General features: G+C 41.2%; 2 protein-coding genes across 3 annotated transcripts; one reads left to right on the forward strand and one right to left on the reverse strand.

Annotated features, from left to right (window-relative positions):
- Positions 1-6,659: 6,659 nt before the first annotated feature.
- Positions 6,660-14,798, forward strand: LOC144713765 (Calcineurin-like metallo-phosphoesterase superfamily protein). Of its 2 annotated transcripts, XM_078588441.1 has the most exons (13): positions 6,660-6,884; positions 7,202-7,264; positions 7,577-7,755; positions 8,931-9,066; positions 12,289-12,385; positions 12,945-13,004; positions 13,095-13,195; positions 13,296-13,330; positions 13,484-13,541; positions 13,647-13,721; positions 13,934-14,079; positions 14,165-14,407; positions 14,500-14,798. In XM_078588441.1, exons 1-13 carry the CDS (start codon positions 6,753-6,755, stop codon positions 14,735-14,737), a joined length of 1,563 nt encoding a protein of 520 aa, XP_078444567.1. In that variant the 5' UTR covers positions 6,660-6,752; the 3' UTR covers positions 14,738-14,798. The 2 variants fall into 2 exon arrangements, with proteins under 2 accessions (XP_078444567.1, XP_078444568.1); XM_078588442.1 differs by lacking the exon at positions 13,647-13,721.
- Positions 14,799-16,046: 1,248 nt separating this feature from the next.
- Positions 16,047-17,849, reverse strand: LOC144713909 (uncharacterized). The gene is made up of 3 exons (XM_078588649.1): positions 17,434-17,849; positions 16,470-16,604; positions 16,047-16,342 (listed from the first exon to the last, which is right to left on the reverse strand). Exons 1-3 carry the CDS (start codon positions 17,807-17,809, stop codon positions 16,203-16,205), a joined length of 651 nt encoding a protein of 216 aa, XP_078444775.1. The 5' UTR covers positions 17,810-17,849; the 3' UTR covers positions 16,047-16,202.
- Between the last annotated feature and the right edge of the window lie 1,339 nt (positions 17,850-19,188).

The raw sequence follows: 19,188 nt of genomic DNA on the forward strand, positions 1-19,188 counted from the left end.
TCTGTGTGATCGGTGAGAACGCCTACGTTGTGGGTATCCCGCCAGATTGGGAGATTTGTCCCACTTTCAATGTTAGCGATCTGGTCCGGTACCAACCTATGCAACCTATCATTGAGCCTCACATCCCCTCAAGCCTTAATAGTAAAGAGAGCGAGAACAGCCATCTACCCCCTTCCATCTTGTCCCCAATGAGGCATGAGCATGCCGAGTTCGTACTGGAGGAGGTAATTAGCACTGTAGGGGAGCGGGTGGATCGCAAGTTCCTGGTGCACAGGCAGGGTCGACCGTCTTCCGACAACACATGGATTTCAGAGGCGGAACTTCTTTGACTTTGACCGGAGCTCGTCCAACCCATTGAAGACATCATTGGTTTCAACTCGTCAGACCCGAGTTTTTTCCACCACAGGAGGATGATGGAGGACCATCCAATCAGTCATGCCCCGATCCATCGCCAGCCACGTCGTGAAGCCCGAGCTGATGTGAAGAATCTCCAATTCCACTACCAAGCTTGAGAAGCGACATCGTCTTATCGCTTTGCGTCGTGTATCTTTACATTCTTTCTTTCCTTCGTCGTCTTTGGATTATCGAGGGGCCCCTCCTGCGCGAGTACCGGCCTCCTGAATGTTTTCGTTTATTTAAATTATGAGTAAGTGTCCTCTTTAGGGGACGAAAACCTTGATGGGTTTCTCCTCTCCTAAAGAGTCCTCTTAAGGGAAGCCCAATAGGCTCCTCCCTTAAGAGAGGGCCCAATAGGGCCACCTCCCCTTCCACAACTGCCACTTCCCGTTATAAGAATGGGAAGAGTGGACGTGGAGAAGGGGCATGTCTTGTTGAATCCTGATCTCGTTGTCATTTTGGCAGTTATTTTTATCTTTGTTCTCGTTCAAGAAGAAGGTGTTTTATTTTGTTCCATGGTGATTGTCTCCAAAAAAAGAAGAGGTTCTGATTATGATCAAGACGACGAAGGATTTTCTCATTGAAGCCCCATCCGCTTTCTCCCGATTAGGATTCTGACATTGATAATTTATCTCCTGAATCTCTCATTGTTCTCCGTCTCTTCGATGCATCTCTGAGGTCTGATTTGGAGTATGAAATCACATAAGAATACAGGCTACAACATTGGCTATTCCATTAGAAATATCAAGTTACAATCACCGTGAATCTCCTACAGCGAACCTGGAATAATTCCCCCTGTCAGGTTCTTGTTGATCGATTGCCTCGCTCTTACCTGGAAACTCCCGCAGATATCTCTGATACCATCATCGAAGTGATCAGGAGTGGCATCCCGCCGTCTCTCGTTCACAGTATTTCTTTCTCCGATGATCTAATCCCACTGTTGACCGAGATCCAATCTCAACTCTTCATCCCATGCTTCTGATCCGAGGGGCTGGCCTTTGAATCCTATGAGGCGAATCTCCTTGGCATTTGCGTGAGGAATGGTGGATCTCCCTATCGACACCCGATACAATCTACTCTACATGGGGAAACGTCTACAACAAGTATAGATCAGTGCATCACGAATTCATCCGTCAGATATTCTTGCATAAGTTCGCTCTTACCGGATCATCACTTCACTCAGCGTCCAACTTTTGATTATTCTGAACATTCATCTTTCTTCATTTCCGGAATTCCGCAGAGATCGACTGTTGATTCCGCGGTCTCCCCGTTGATCGTCGGACTTGATTCTGCCACTCGAACCTAGGGACAAAACTGATCAACTTACCACCCGTCTATAGTTACGATCCTTCTCTCCGTTCATCTACGTTTCTCCTTGGTGGACGCCCTGAAGGACCTAGTCTGGGTGCTACTGATTTCCACTTCAAACGCAACTCAACTTGACTTCCGGCCCCACAGATGAGATCTGCTCAATACACTCTCTCGCATTCATAGGTCACCTGTTTTCCTTATCCTTTCTTTGTAATGTCAATTATTTCTTCCAGTATTGATGTACAAATGCTCCGCTACCTAGAGAGAATTTGACGTGAGTTTAGGAATAACCACCATATCTGTGTAGAGCTTTTATTGACAGTGTCAGATTTGATCATCTACGTTGACCGTGTCGATGCTCTTGGACGAGATCGTCCTCCCCTCGTTGACTTTCGATCTGTCCACCCGGGTTATTGGGAGCCTGCTCGTGGCATAACCCGTTGCATGTAGCCCAATTGAACTGTGTCTCCAGTCATTTGACGATCATCGTACTTCTCGTTATTATTCTCCCAAAACATATACATTAATTCATAATTTTTTTATTGCACTTAGAGTCTACCTTTTTGGACGTAACACGAGGTGTCAAATTTTGACTATCGTGTTACATCACTTCCCCTTCTTCTCCTTTCTCCCCACACTTCATCTCCACTCCCGATGAGATCAAGACAGCGTAACGATGGTGATGGAGGTTGAAGGGGGTTTGTAAATGAGATGGAGGAGATCTGATGTGCTGAGGACTGCGTGGATACTTCTAGAGGCTACACACTTGAGCAGCTCCACGCAACTCATTCGAGGATCCAAGGAATCATGGATGAGATCCGTGTTGAGGTAATTTGTTTAATGTTTTACCGATGTTGTTACGACTCCATTTAAGTCTTCCACTTCAGATCGTTTGAATTCTTCATCCATGTCAAGGCCATTAGAACCCAACATAGGCTCGACACATGAACAGCTCAACCCATTTTTCTCGCTTAACTAAGTAATCATTCACCTAATCCATGAAAAGATGATTGATGATCATTTGTTAAGTGTTATTAAAACTTTGTTACTCATCTTCTTTTACATAAATAAATTTCATCTAAATAAAATCTAATCCAAAAGTGGTATTAGAGAAAGGTTTTGCCTTGATTTGGATGAAAAATGACATCACAATTGTCCGAAATGTGGTGCAAAGAGTAGTTTTCCATTATTTTGATTTATTCCACTTGGGTTTTTAGCTCTGTCTAGTTCATGTCCACTCAAGGCTTTAATGGACCCCGTTCAAATGCTAAACGGGTCCTGGCATGCAAAATGGGCTCCATTCTGGCGGAGGGGACTGTTTGGCGATAACCAGGCACTAACAAGTGGTGACAACTCTTTAGTGGCCCACCATTAGCCCATGCCAGCTAGAGACCAGTTTGGTCAGTGCCAAGGGGCCTCCCTTAAGTGAATTAGGTTTGGAAATTTAGATTTCTCATCATTTGAGTTCAACTATTTAAAAATATTTAGCGTTGATTTATTTGATGTCAATAAAATTACTTAACTAATGGAATGCATCTATTTTTGGATTATTTAATGAAATAATTCAAGAGTTAAATTATTCAATTTAAGAAAACTCCTAATATCATTCTAAATCATTCAAATAGTTGTTTCTAGATTTATTAAAAATGATTTTCATGTTTTAAATTTATCAATGATTTAATGTGAATATTTATTAGTTTAAATTGCATTTATTTATTTAATTTATAATTTGTAATATTTTGTTGTAAAATATTGGATGGAGCGATATCCTAGAAAAATCTAGACAAACCTAATATAGGATCCCAAGGATTTCATCGTCCAATAAAGAGTTATAGTGGGCATAGAATTTTGATTATGAATTGTAGTCAACATATATTTACATCCTTGCATCACACATGAAACATACATAATATATATGCCCTAGATGAAGGCGAATATAAAATGAGAATCCTCATCTCCTTGGAGTACAGTCAACATTGGGAAAGAAAATTGATAGAGTTCCTAATTTGATATTCAGATCTTAACCTACCAATTTGATATTGATAGGTCCACTATAATAACATAAATATATATGTTTTATTAGATGAATCAGGTCACCTCCAATTCCAATCTCTATATTCACCTATAGAGGTAAGTATTAAACCTCTAAGTTAGATACTAATTTATTGTCATTTCAATGTGTGGTTTGTAAACTAATTTACCTTAGTCACACCCAACCAGATATATTATACACCAATAATATTCTCTAACTTATGGATCAATCTAAATTGTCTCAGTTGTAGGTTGCACATCCAGTGCCCTGTCAATCAAAAGGGATATGGCTTCACTTTCTAGGAAAGACACAATTGACTCTCAAAATTTGTAAACTCGATTATGTTGGATCGAACAGTGACCGTCAGCCCACTACTAGCTATTTCTCACGTTTGTGTGGAAACCTAATTACATTGTGCCACAAGAAGAAAAATGGCATTTCCCAATATAGAACGCTGGCTAAATTCAGAGCTCTCGCAGAAGGGATCTACAAAGCCCTCTAGATTCACAGTATTTTCCAGGAATTATGCTTCCCCCTCACTAGGCCTAGCCAACTTTGTTGCAATAATAAATATGTCATTATTAGCACATCATATGATTCACTATGCTCAAACCAAGCATATCAAAATTGACTGCCATTTTATTAAAGAAAAATATGAGACTAGGATTCTTTGAGATTGTTCATATGAACACGAAGCAACAGTTGGCTGATCTCCAGGCCAAAGGCTCTCTAGAGATCAGCATATATTTCTGTTTTCCAAGTGGGGCATGAAGGATATGATGGAAATATATGTGGCCAGCAAGTGACTCACACATTCCACATCTCATTCCATATTCATTAAAAGAACATATTCATTATAATACACATGTGATGCTTATAATGAAGTCCATGAATACATAATCTGACTTAGTGAATTACGATGAGATCGTAATACAGAGATCACTAGCCATTATGTATGTGTTCCAAATATTCGAGAAGGACATCGAAGTATCCAGATAGAATAACACTATCTAGCCTTACTCATATGATGAGTATGGATAGTCCCGTAGCCATTACTGTGGGGACATTAAGTATAGATACTGGTTGCTCGGTAGTGTAAAGAGTTCACTGAATTGATCTGTACGAATCCCTGAATAGTATTATACCGAACTGTCAATCAGGCTGATTCACGTCACGGTTGTGTAAGTGGTCCTAAGACCTGAGACACCAAAGATGCCTTATGGACGGACAGTTGTACTTTGACTATGACCTACACGTCCCTAATCATGGGGTTCTAAATAGTCTTAGTTTGGGTGCATCAAGAAGTTCATGGAGACGATTGAGTTGTCATGATATGATCATCCACCCTCGGTATAAGAGGTGACAATTCAAGGAAGACGATGCGATGAAGTCCTTAGCCAAGATAGTGAAATATCAGAGAAGAGTTTTCCGATGATTTCTGAATGCATCAGTACTAACTCGGATGACAGATTAGGGTTTGAAAGTTAACCATACCCCAAGTCATCTTAGGAGCGTCAAGTGGATGAGGGACTATACATACATGGTAATCAATGACGAACATGTTCCATGAGTGAGTCGATACACACTCCTTTGTATCTTCTAGAACGCGAGGTGTAGCTTGGCACCCCACGTGTCGGAGTCTTGACCTATTGATTGGGTTAAATCAATCCAACATTAATTAATTTATATGATGATATAGTTAATTAATTTGGAAGGTCAATAAAGGTTATTGGGCCGTTGGACTCGTTAACTACACTGATACATGGGCCTAGAGGGTCACACACAAATGGTCTTTTGGACGTCGGAAGATATACTTAAGTTTTGGGGATTTTATGAAAAATACCCACTTAGTATAAATAGGGAAACGCCCTGAACTAAAGTCACCTAGGCCAGAATTGTTCAGGGGCCTTCTCCTTCTTCTCCCTTCTCCCCACACCCATTCTCCATGCCCGACGTGATCGGGATGGCGTAACGACGACGATGGAGATAGAATGGGGCTCGTCAATGAGAAGGAGGAGATCTGACATGCCGAGGATCATGTGGATACGTCTAGAGGCTGCACACTTGAGCAGCTCGACTCGTCTCGCTCCGGGATCCAAGAAATCACAGATGCAATCCGTGCAAAGGTACTTCATTTTAATGACTTTATCGATGTCATTCCATTCCTTACGTGTCTTCCACTGCGTAGAATCTTTGTCTTCGTCCAGATTTAGGCCTCTAGAACCCAATAGGATCTTCATCCCCACCTTGAGGGGAGGTGTAATTAGTTATAGATGTTACAAGTGGTCGCATTCTTCTAGGCAAATATAGCCACTAACGCCAATAGTTGTGTCCATGACTGTATATATTCCCTGATTCACTCGTAATGCCTGCAGTCTCTTTCTTATTCAATAAATGTTTCTCTTCTTTGTTCAACGTATCTCCCGATTCTTGACACAAATATATTTTTAATATCATTTACCTGACCAACAAGTTAATGAAGATACCTTGAGTTTAATTTCAACTTTTCTTACCACTCATTTCAAATCAGTTTTAAAATTTCCCTCCATATAATTTGTCCTCACTTCATCAATTAGTCAAACCCTTCTTTTTTTCTCTTTTACCATAAGCTGGTTCAGTTGTTGTCTAAGAAACTGCCAGGCTGGTCTTACATTTTGGTAATGTCTCATAAAGATGAGATTAACAAAATAATGGACACGATTGTAAATCGTATGGGGCAAAATAGAGTCGAAACATAGAACGACAATTTCTACAAAATTTTCATGGGCAAATGCAAAAGAAAGTATTAGTCCCTTAAATTAAAAAGGCCGGTGGAGTTAACAAAATTTCCAGTTAATAATATTTTAATACTATCGCGAGAGAGAGAGAGAGAGAGAGAGAGAGAGAGAGAGGGAGAGCAACTGAAATCTTGGTTAATGAAGCACGAAAGACGTCGTCTTGCCCGCTGACGACTTCGCTGTCCCAGCGAGCTGCGAACTGCGAACTGCGAACGATCGGGGGCCCGAGGAAGAAGATGTCCAGTCTTTCCCGGCTTACGCTGCTCCTCTGTTGCGGATGGGCAGTGACGCTTCTCTACGGAGAGATGATCACCTATTGGCTCCCTCTTTGGACATGCTCGTGGCCGCGGGGGGGATCCACCTCCTCGGTAGGCGACGAAGATTGGATTCCATCCTCCGATTTATGCGTCTTTTTTGCATCTACTGTTCGATCTGCGGTCGCCCATCACTGCGGGAGTCTAAATTATTGTCAGTGCGAGTGATTTTACGCGGATCCTATCCGTATTATTACGTTGATTCATCCGTATTGTTCTAGTAGCTATATACTGTTTTCTCGCTGGTTACCGCAAACCTGTTTTCTGCGTCTTGAACGTACAATCCTCGCGATGGCTCGCGGTTCACATTGACTTATTTTTCCTGTTGTTGATCTCAAAATACTCACTTTCTGTATCCCCTGATTCTGCAGTTGACCGGCAGCTCACAGAGTACAGATAAAAGGGTGAACATTGCCGTTTTGGCAGATCCTCAGGTCAATTTTCCTTTTTTCTCTTCCAATTTCTTTCTCCTTTTAGTGTATTCTGCGAATGCTTCGGTTCAAGGTTGGTATCGCTCTTGTAATTTCCAGATAAGTTGGCTGATATTGTTTGCTGAAATATTCATGTAAAGAAAATATTTGCCTGTCTTCACCGGCAAAGCAAGGTGTTACTGTTAAAGGATTATTATCTGGATCCATAGTTTCTCCTAAATGGAGTTGCGTTGATATCTGAATGCATCTTACTGATTTTTTTGTAATGCGTTTATTCATGTTTTGGGTGTTGAAGAGCTACATTCACTATGGCAGATTATGGATTGGACGTCTTTGAACCTGCCCCGAGAATCGATGACACTAAAGGCAGCAAAATTTTTCACAGATCTCTACTTGAGAAGATCTTTGCAAACGTCTATCCTACCTTTCAAACCAGATGTGGTTCTTTTTCTGGGCGATCAATTTGATGGTGGACCTTTCCTATCAGATAAAGAGTAAGCTGAACTTAGGCTGTACTGTGTTGTTTTGTACTTGGTGCTGCCAATGACAGCAAGCTGTTTTAGATTAATACTGTTCTCAACCTTTTTTTGTCAACTGCTTTTCTGAGGACTGACTGCGGAAGGCGTAGTTAAAATGTATTAAAGGAGTGCCTTTTGTATTCATTGAGAGTGCATTGAACTCTAGTTGCAACCAGAGGCCTCATATATTCCTTTGAATTGGCAATTCTACTCTTTTCTGAATCTGATTATTCTATTTTTTGTGGAGTACCTCGTGGAATTTCTTTTTGACCCCAAGCTTAATGCTGGTGCTCCGTTTTTCTCTTACTGCACGTAGAAATTCCACAAGTTATAGCAACAAAAAATAGGTCGCATAAATGAATCTTACATTTCAAATTCTGCTTACGATCCTGATGGCCTTGTGATCTATACAGGACTCCTAATCTTATATGTATCTTGAAACATCAGCCAAGCCCTTTAATACTGCCAAAATCCAATTGGATTTGGTTTGGAGTGAAGGTTTAATCATGAATCAGCTTCTTCTTCTTCTTTTCTTTTTCTTGTCGCCTAGAATGACGAATTTTTTTAATAATATTATCTTCCTATTCTCGGTGGTTGTCCTCTCATTCTCCAACCCTTAATAACAGGAATGAAAGATCATTCTCTGCTGATTGTATGGTATGGCCTCAGAACCTTCTGATTGCCGCTGTGAGGCAATTCCGTCGCATGCTAACTGCTTATGCATGATCTTTCAAATGGATGAATGCTTTTCTTGTGCTATGTGTTCATCTGAATATCTATGGATTGGATTTTGCATTCCATCTGTAAAACCTGCTCTTAGCATCTGCGAAAATGTGTACTTTTTGTGGATTAAATCTGTCCATTCATCTAGGTCTATTAAGATGGACATTTACCATAAAACTTATCAATCTACTGATTACTGATTTTTTTTTTTCCTACGTCATTAAATGCTTTGCTGATTTCCATTTGAAAAAATATCCAAATAAATATGACGAACAATGAGTAAAAGCATTCCTGAGATCTTAGCTCGCTTTTGTGTTGCCAAATCTTCTTAAAAAGATAAACTCATGCAAACTTGCAGATTTACTTTTCTTATGATTGATATTATTTTATTTACATACGTTTACATTTTGATAACTTCTTCTTTACAGGTGGGAGGATTCGTTGAGCAGATTTAAACACATATTCTATTTAAAGGAACGAGGAAGATATTCCGACATTAAGTTTTACTACCTTAGTGGAAACCATGACATTGGATATGCATCTCTGCATATGCATCATCCAGAGGTACGTTTTGAAGATAATAATTTTGGTTTCATGGATCGTGGCGTGGATCAGTACATATTCAACTCTGATATGATCAAGAAAATGAAATCCGAAATATGATCTTATTCTATCTTCGGAGAGAAGATCTTTATCAGTTGGTTACATGAGACAATTGCAGAACGAGAGAAATATACGAAATGTGTAAAATGTTACTTCAGCGGGAATGAACAGAACCAGGATCACGAGATCCTTCTTCTGGGCGCAGGATTCTCCTGCTTCTCCAGCCTTTCCCCGTGCTCCTAGACGGGACCCCAATGACTTCTTGGAAATTCTTACCTGTAGGTCTGTCCCTGTCTTTATTTATAGAGTCGTTGACCCTCTTAGTCCTCTTGAGCTGACGTGGACCTGGCTCTTTGGTTAAATCGTTTTCTTTTGTATTTTCTTGAAAAGAACATATCAAACTCTTACCAAGTTTTATGGTTGACAGCCTGAATTTCATGGAACATTGCTTATCGTTGTTCTGAGTCCTCTCAAAAGAAAAGAGCTGTCCTCTGTAAAAATCTGTTTCCTAGGAAAAGAGGTTCTTATTAAATCATTTTCCCTTTTTCTTATGCTGCTGTCCCATCTGAGATACAACCCTCTGTATGATACTCATGCATCACGGAGGGGATTGAGCAGGTGAGCATGCGGTACATTTCTCAGGAGTGGCCACCAACCTGGCCTTCCCTGTGGAACACTTATCTTAGAGTCTCACATGTGTTCATGCATAACGTGGGAGTTCCCAAATCTGTGAAATATAGGAAATATCCCTTGGGGACCCATATTTTCTCGATTTCGTATTTGAATAAAAAAAAGTTGAAGTGTACAATCTTGTGTTTACTGAGAAGTAATCTTTTAACCGTTGAGTTGTGATACCATTGAGGTATCTGATAGGAACTTCTGCTATAGCTTTTCTTTGAACAGTATTCACCAATGCAGCTGTTCAACAATCGTAAAACAAAATGTACATCAGGAGTGACAATATTCTTCATATTCAAACTGAGATCCGAACTGGTGAAGTTTCGGAAAGGAAAGAGAGAACAAGAAAGTAGAAAAGATGAAAGGAAGTACAGACTGAGAAGGATGGCACAGTCCTTCCCTCTGGTCGCAGGTGCCTCCTTCATCCCAGCCTTCTGCCGTAGCTGCCCTACAGAGTAATGATATCACAACATATTGTCGTTGTACCTGTAAGAGGATCCAATAAGTGGGCCACATGCAGGATCTCACACATGGGAACTTACCTACAGAGACCCTATAAATAACCAGCTCCAGGAGGAAGAGGGGAGATCATCTTTTTCAAGAATCTGTTTGTGAGACGGTGGTTACGGCTGAAGGCTGGGAGCAGGAGAGACCTGCAACCAGAGAAGTAAGAAGGATCATCCAACCCTTTATCTGTTTCCTTTTCCAACTCTTCTTCCTTTCCCCCAACTCTGGCCATACCACTGAAGTTTCACTTGCTCCTTCTACTCCGACATTGACTCTAGATTGATAGGTTTCTGATTAGGATGGAATTCTGAAGTTAATGATACCTGTCGGTATCAAGACACCAACTTCCTGAAAAGATGTCCGTCTTCCTTCTTGCTTCCCTTTTATTTACAGACTGCATCACACGTGTGGGAGTTCCCACATGTGACCTGACATACAGAATTCTTTAATTACTGCCCGTGCTACATTCTTTTCTAGTTAACGTATCATGTAGTCTTCAATTTTATCTGATCATTGATACAGTTCTTACTTGAACCTATCATACCAGCAAGAGGTGTCAAGTCGCATGTGACTCAGAGCTTGCACATGCGGATTCAAATATGTGAAAGGCAGGAATAGAGCATATACATAAAGAAGATGGTGGTAGCAGAAGGACATTGATCATTTTCTTGATTCTTGGAGAGGGATCTTGACGCAGCCTTAGTATCAGATCTGGGGCATCTTGAGCAAAGGAGGGAGATTGATAAGTTCCACTTTCGGAAATACCAAAGGAGGAGGAAATCAAGATCTGGTCAACAGGCCGTTGACCGAGACCCGTAAACAAGGAGGGGAAGAGACTCCCCTCAGCCTATAAATAAAGACCCACTCCAAGAGGGTCAGGTATGTTTTCATTTCTTGAAGAAGGAACCGAACTACCAGTTCGGGAAGGGCCAGGAGGTGTAGATCTCGCCACCGACTGGAGGGAGGAGCTCGCCATCAAGGGAACCGCCTGCGAGGAAGATCTCACCCGACGGAGCTGGAGCCGTCTTGCTCGAGGAGGAGGAGCTCGGAGAAGAGACGTCTGCTCGAGGAGAAGGAGCGCCACCGAAGGAGAGAAGTAGTCTATGTGACGATATCTGAACAATAGGCTATATTGAAACATTTACGATCTATTCAAGTTACTACGTTCATCTTCTTGAGATCTCTTCGACGAGAGATCTATCAGAGATACTCCATCTTCATGCAGCAGCAGGACGAGTTGATCCGACTCTGCCTCTGATCCTTAACTTTGTAACCCCGTGTTTTCTATGTTAGTTGTCATTTGGATTCTTATCCCGATTCAGTCCAGAATCATAAGACACATCTTATAGGGTTGCATGATAGAGTTGAGTAGAATGAGTGGATGACTTCTGCTCCATTAAACAAACGATAAAGTGAATGTACCAGAGTTTTTTTTTCGGTGTTGGGAAATCAAAAATGAATGAAGGGTCTTAACAGTGAGAAAAAGGGTGATGCCCATTCTGCTCTACTGCCAAGATGAGCACCCTAGAATGGATGGATGATACAAATGTGAACAGAGGTAATAGGTTGAGCAGTCTGGGAGGGCCAGTGGTTAATGGGGTTTAGAATTGATGTTTAATGAGATTGATAATATGCTTTAGGAAGACGTCCATAAGCATAACGTTATTATTACGAAGTTCTAAGGTCAGGTAAATGTTTCTCAATCTTGTATTTCGGATATGATGAATAATGATTTTTTAAAGGCTCATAATGAAAAATGATCTTCGATGAAACTCTCAAGCCCCAGATTTTGGCTGCATATTTTTATGTTTTTTTTCTTTTCTTTCGGGTTTATTAATAGTTTCTTTTGGGTTCTTGACTTTTATCTTATTCTATGAATGTACACATCATATGTACTGATCTATTTGAAGAAAAAAGGTTCTACGTTAATACAATAATAACCCGGAGCCCATCTCTTAGACATCCGTCTAAAATTTGTGAAATTTTCTTATGTTACAGGTGATTAGCCGCTTTGAGAAAGATTTTGGCTTGCGAAACTATCGTTTCACAGTTCAGAATGTGGATTTTATTGCTGTAGATGCCCAAACACTTGACGGTAATCCAACTGCTAATTTTGTTCGCAGATTTACTTAATCATCTTCATTTTCTAGTGCATTAGGATTAAGAATAAGACTCTATCATTTTTATTTTCTTATTGAGCATTATGTACTATTGACCATGATTCATGGAAGTTTGTCGCAATAACGATATATTTTGGGTGTTTATTTATGTTTCCGTATTATCTAGGTTTTTTCTTGAACCACTTAGTGTATAAGTTTTGAATATCACTTTCACCTAATGATGTGAGTACCCAGTTGTCTGAAATGGAATCAACGGCCAAATATTCGTATCATAAAATGAAAATTTTCGTTGAATATTTGCAAGTAGAAAATGTTAAGCATTTCTAATATTGATGGGATAAATATCTTTAGGAAATTTGAGAATTTCCAGTTGCTTCATTTCTTGTGCCTATGGAAGCAAAGGCATCAAGATTTCAGTGAGTTCCGGTTTTCTGTATTCTTCGTTAATTGACTTTATATTTTTAAGAACAATCAGTTGGTACAAATGCAACTAACCATATATTGATGGATTACACTAATTGTCGTCTTTAACAGGACCTGTGCAAGGAAAGTTCACATCGTCAACATGGGAATTTGTCCATAACGTATCAATTGGTATGTATCGTAATTTCCAAAGTAGAAACTATATTCTTTGGTAATTTCACTTGTATCATTAAAAAGCTTTTTCTGTTACTCCGCTCAAAGATCCTGCGCCAAATTCCAAGGTTTTATTGACGCACATCCCACTCCACCGGCCTGATGGGACACCTTGTGGTCCTCACCGTGCGTCGTCAGTAATCAATCAGGTACTTACGACCATGTAGATAGATCATTTTACTATCTGAAAGGATAGTGTACTTTTAGATCTTAGCTCTGAAATTTATAAACTTTCTAATTTATTTTCAGAGGGTGTCCCGTGCAGCATCCGATGAAGGGATAACGTAAGTTTCTGCATACTTTAGGAATCAAAATTGAATTCTAGTCGATAAGGTCCTGCATAGGATTTGTATATATTTTTCCTAAGGAGAAAATTTTTGTTTTTTTAGCTGTAGAGTTTACAACTAATGGAGACCTTGGCAATTCGATTTGTGCAGCTACCAGAACTACCTCACAAGGGAGACATCTGAAGAGTTGTTAAAGCTGATCAAGCCTGTAAGTAGATATTTCATGCCACTTTTCTTTCATTAACAGTTCATGATGATACCATCGTGAGCACATCACGGTAGTCTCAGCGAAGAATGACTTACTTTTAATCAGGTTCTTGTTCTTTCCGGCCATGACCATGATCAATGTTCTGTGACACATCCGACATCCTTCGGTCCTGTTACAGAGGTATACTCGTGAAACATGGACTTCGTTGAGTCAACACTATCTAACTAAAAATTTCAAAGAGAGTACATTCTTCCTCGTCTCTTCTCCGCCGCTTAAGCCTACTACCTATAGACTCCACCTAAACTGCAAATGATCAAACCACACATTGTTCCAATTTTACTTCATAAATATGCCGCCTCACTCTAATCCATGTTCTCTTGCCAATTCTGCAGCATACACTTGGAACTATGAGCTGGCAGCAAGGAAACCTCTACCCATCATTCATGCTGCTCTCAGTCTTTGGTACAAATGCAACCCAGTCACCCCATGTGTCAACCAGTCTATGTTTCTTGCCATGGCAAACACACATCTACCTGTGGTGAGCCATGTTACCCCTTCTTTTTTTTGCGTCGCCGTTTCCCGGGGTGTTCTTGGATGTTTAGTCGTTTTGGATGTGTTTTCAGGTACTTGGGTTCATTCGTGATAACTCTCTTGCTGGTCGCGCTCTGGCCCTCGAATCGGTCCAGCCTCTGGGATTGGTGTGTCCAGGCCATCACAAGTCTCGCAAACACTCCAAAGGAGAAGGATGATGATGACGACGGGGAGTACGACATGGTTTGGGATGCGGAGGGGTCTATGCATCTCGTGAAGAGAGCTGCGTCGGGAGCAAAAACTTGTGCTTCGCGTGACGCAGGCCCGATGGGAAGGTAGGTTCTCTGTTCGTCGTCATCTCTCTTTATATGTTCCTCTATTTTTGTGAGGGAACGACTGATAGTAAGCCTCGACAAACCCTTTGCAGGGGCAGCGCCGTTGCGCGGTCTGCAGCGAAGAAGCATCAGCGACAGGAGGTGGAGGCGAGCGTTGTGGTGGACATGAAGGCAGGAGATTCCAAGGCGGCGGAGATTGGTTCCTCTGGTAGGTCGACAGTGGCGAAGGCTGTTGTGCGACGTACCCTGCACATTTTCAGGATGCTTTCATTCGTTGCTGCTGTCAATTTACCTCTCTACGTCATGTTGTTGTTCAAGGACTGGATTTAAAGCTGACCAAGGAGGAACTTTAAGAATGTGTACCAACGAAAATAAGAGGCCTTTTTTCTCATCCGACTGCCTTCTTTTGCCCAATCATTGCCTGGGGACTACTCTATGAGTCAATTGGGTAATATCCCTATATCTTCGGTTTAGTTCAAATATGTGTCTGTGAAGTAAAATTCAGCGGCAGATGAATGCCAGCTGTGAATAGGTTTGCCATTTTGGACCATGGACTGGTAAGACCAGACTGAACTAGGACTGTCAGTCAGCCATTTCAGGGTGGTCCGGCCAGTTGGTCAAATTGGACCTGGACAGACGTTCGGTCAACCCCCGTCTTCCAGGTGTGCTCTGGAGCTCGCCACCCCCACCCCCTTTCCCAGCCTTCTTTTTTTCTTCTTTTAATATATACTTTTCTCTTTTTTCATGCCATTTATTAATTTTCTTCGTTGATTTTGACTTTGACATTCACTAATTAACGGGACCAAGGCTGGACTGTAACGGGACCAAACTTAAGATAAGGTCCTTTCTAAAAACCGGCAACGAAGGGACCGTCAAACCTAAGGGAAACGCTTTGGTTGGGTCAAAACTAAGGGAAATATTTTGGAAAAATGGATTATGGAGAGAATAAACTATAACAAAAGGTGTGAAAGTTCAAATTTCAGAATTTATGATGTGAAATTATCTGAGATTTTTTGGTGTGAGAATAAATGTGCGATACATTTCAATTAGTCGACACTACGTTTTTTGCTTTGTTCAAAATGAAGCGTTTTTGTATTTCCTATTTCAGTATCTTAATGGATTTCGCCATGTATTTTAAAGAAAAAGTATTTTCCACAGTACGAATCAATAAATTTGTGGCAGATGCCCCATTGTCGGGTGCATCATTTTTTTTTTGAAGAAATACTTTTGGTCGTCCATATAGTTAAAATAGTTTCAAAAAAGATTACGAAACTTGTCGATCAACAGTGTGCAGTCTGAAAACTTTCTAAACTCATCGCCAAAAAGCGTGAAATGTGTGAATATGCAGTTTTATACGGTCTTTTATAAAATAAAATACGCTGAATCGGTTATTGCAATTATATTAAATGATTATACACATCCACCTGGTATTCCACGCGAATCACTAGAGATTTTTTTGTGAGATAAATCATATATTTTGCTAGATCAATCATAGAAATTTTTTTGTTCAGTTTGATTCTGTTTTGCTATTATTTCTGTCGTCAGATCAATCATAGCATGTTGATGTGCATGAATTTGTTTTTTACTGGCCCATTTTTTCTTTAACTTGTCCGCCAATAATGAGTTCACGGTCAAATCATCTCCCAAACACAGCTCTTTATTCCCGCCCTTGTTTTTCCTGTTAAGAATTAAGATCGACCTTTACGAAGACTAGCACCCCTGAGCCAAACGTGAGAGAGCGTGTTCTCGACAGGAGTTGACGTACGATGAGAAGGAAGAGACTATTCGAGGCGTCTCAATGAAGGCCTCGCATGATGCCGTGGGCGTACCCGCCGACCATGACGAGAGAGACGAGAGAGACGACGCCGGCGGGGAAGATCTTGCCCGACTTCTTGAAGCGAGAACCCATCACCGCCAGCAGCGCCGCCGACAGACCTGCACATCGTCAACGGTAGGTGTTATTATGCTGGGTAATGCTCACCAATGTTCTTCATCAGTGGCGAGCCAGAGAGAGAGAGAGAGAGAGAGAGAGAGAGAGAGAGAGAGAGAGAGAGAGACGCACCCAGGCCGATGGCCGAAGCGAAGGCGGGTCGCGCGGGGAGCTGAGTGTACACGAAACACAGCAACAGGGCCGACGCTCCCCCAGCCCCCAACGACTTCTGGCTCCCACTCTTCAGGTATCCCATCACTCCCCCGACTGAAAAAATAGACAATAATATTAGTACAATGCGCCAGAAAATGTCAGCTTCAAGAGCCAACCCGTCGAAACGAAGCGAAAAATATTCCGAAAGATGTAGTCCTAAAAATCGTGGCCTTTTCAAAGGGGGGTAATATTTAAGAACATGAAGCCTAACAGAATAGCACTATAGTAAACTCTTGATCTCAGAAGGACGGAAGTAAACTCCTGATTTAGGTAACAACAGTACATTTAGAGTTTCGGAATCCTCAACGATGAGGAAAACACTAAACTCTTACTTGGTCCAATTATTTGAGAAGCATCTAGACGCGCTGTTCTGATCACAAGCTCGACCGGCAGGCATATTTAGCATTGGAGTTTCGGGCGATGGTCAGGTAAAGTTTCGACGCCTGATTCATCTTGTCGTGTGAAGCCTGGCACCAGCCGATGACGGAATAAGAAGTGAGTCATCTGCTTTGGCGACACCTGCGACTCTAAATTTCTGAAGCTATCTGCGAACTAATCGCGAGATCTGCGGGTTGGGCTCAGGAAATCCTCCCTACGTTCCCACCAATACGATACCGAGCTCATCGAAGTACTTACTACCTTCAAGGCTACAGGAAATGAGGGCTAATCTACAGTCCCTTGGGCTGATTAAGAAAAGGGATCGTTGAGCGACGAAAAGTCGGACTGGGTCATCGGTTCAATTTCAGCGCGCCGCTTGCACTTCCGTTGAAGAAATGATGGTCAATCGGGAGAGAAGACGAGCCAAACTCGGGCGTCGAGAGACAGCGGCAAACCGTAGAAGGGTGCAATAGAAAGGGAAAACACGTGTATAAGGGGTTCTTACGGCCAACGAGCGCGGCATATCCGAGCGTGATCTTCTGAGACAATGTCATTCCGCCTCCCATCTTCTCGTGTCCCCAATCGTCACTGCTATCGCCCCCACCGCTGCCTCCTCCTCCGCCGCCGCCGCCTTGGCCCCCGCCCCCGCCGGTCTCTGCGCCGGACGAATCAGGAACCGCGGATTGACGGGTAAGATCTGTCCTGGAAAAGCGAACGATCGAGGCACGGGAGGAGATGATTGATCCGTGGGACGCGCTCGCGGGGGAGAAATCACCAAGGCGAAGGGAAGGCCGACACGGCAGGCGCGGGCCAACTGGGAAGAGTCTGGAGCGCTGGAGGAGAAGGGTAGACTGGGAGTGCGAGCCGACGACGACAGCCATCGCTAACCCTTGTGGAGAAAGCAAGCTTTTTTAGGAATCGAGTTCCACCGACTTGTAATGAAGAGAATAAATTTCAGTCAGAGAGTCGACACGTGTAAGACACCGTATTTTCGAAGAATTTTATTTATCAACCGAAAAAATTGAAGGAAGTAATCTTTTCTTACTCACAAGATATATGAGCAAAACGCTCTAATCCCCTTCATTCTATTTACGTGAATGGATACATGTTTCTTCAAATTTCAATAATTTGAATGCACAGGATAAACAAACAATTTTTTTTACAAAACTTTGGTGACGCCTTTTAGCTTATCCTTTCTACAAATATTCATCCTCTTCTCGTCAAGACATATTAACTCTTTAAAAAAAATGAATTTCAAAAATGGCCAAGACTTAATAATTTTTAAAAATTTTGAACAAATATCTGGGTTATTCTTGTCATTGTACAAGACCTTTGTATCCTAAACTTTCTCAATTTTATATTGTTTCTTATGCCTGATTTGACAGCATTGAACATTGTGAAAGTACCCAAAATTTGAAGTCATTGTACCCAAAAGTTGTCTTATTTTACGGTCAAGATATCTTTGATTTTCTTATTTTTTATTCACGAGGGAACCAAAACATCTGATCCCAATATTATGGTTAAAAAACAAGACCCTATCATTGGATTTATCTGCATCGTCTTCCTTGAGTCAATCTCCTCTTATATTGAGGGAGATCAATCGCCCAAACCATTTAATCACCTCAGTGGACTTTTCACTACATCCAAACTAAGACTTATTTGAATCCCACGTTCAGGGACTTGTAAGCAGTAGTCAAAATACAGTCGTCCTTCCAAGAGATGGCCTTGGTGTCTCAAATCAATTCATCGCTTACACAACCATGAAACAAATCAACCAAATTGACGTTTTAGGTAAAATACCATTCATGGATTTGTATGAAATAATTAAGTGAAATCTTTCACCACCGAGTAACCTCCGTTTATTATCTCCACTCTAATGGCCACAATATCAGCCATACTTATCTTGTCACTAAGACAAGATAGTGATGTAATATCCTAATATTTTAATGTCGATCCTGACTATCCATTAAAAAAAAAAATTTAGAAAATGTATTTAAAAAGACTCATGATCAATCTATTACGATCTCATCACAATTCACTAGGTTATTGCACATACTCATGGAATTTATTATAAATATCATATGAGAATAATGATGAACAAATGTTTCTTCTAATGGACTTAAATAAAATGTGGTGGTGTGATTGGGTTAACGACTAAATAATATTCATCGTCCACTAACTCAGCTAGGGGTTTCACTACATATTTTTCCTTGAGTCAATCTCCTCTTATTGTAAAGATAGAAATGATGGAAATATATGT

The sequence above is a fragment of the Wolffia australiana genome, chromosome 16 (assembly GCF_029677425.1).
Source record: "Wolffia australiana isolate 7733 chromosome 16, ASM2967742v1".
Taxonomy (NCBI): Eukaryota; Viridiplantae; Streptophyta; class Magnoliopsida; order Alismatales; family Araceae; genus Wolffia; species Wolffia australiana.

Excerpts from the sequence above, each read along its gene's own strand:
- LOC144713909 (XM_078588649.1), bottom strand. The coding sequence starts at position 17,809 with ATGGCTGTCGTCGTCGGCTCGCACTCCCAGTCTACCCTTCTCCTCCAG. Across the intron at positions 16,605-17,433 it reads ATATGCCGCGCTCGTTGGCC|TCGGGGGAGTGATGGGATAC; the intron begins GTAAGAACCCCT and ends CTATTTTTTCAG. Across the intron at positions 16,343-16,469 it reads CGCTTCGGCCATCGGCCTGG|GTCTGTCGGCGGCGCTGCTG; the intron begins GTGCGTCTCTCT and ends GACGATGTGCAG.
- LOC144713765 (XM_078588441.1), top strand. The coding sequence starts at position 6,753 with ATGTCCAGTCTTTCCCGGCTTACGCTGCTCCTCTGTTGCGGATGGGCA. Across the intron at positions 7,265-7,576 it reads CCGTTTTGGCAGATCCTCAG|ATTATGGATTGGACGTCTTT; the intron begins GTCAATTTTCCT and ends TCACTATGGCAG. Across the intron at positions 13,331-13,483 it reads GCATCCGATGAAGGGATAAC|CTACCAGAACTACCTCACAA; the intron begins GTAAGTTTCTGC and ends CGATTTGTGCAG.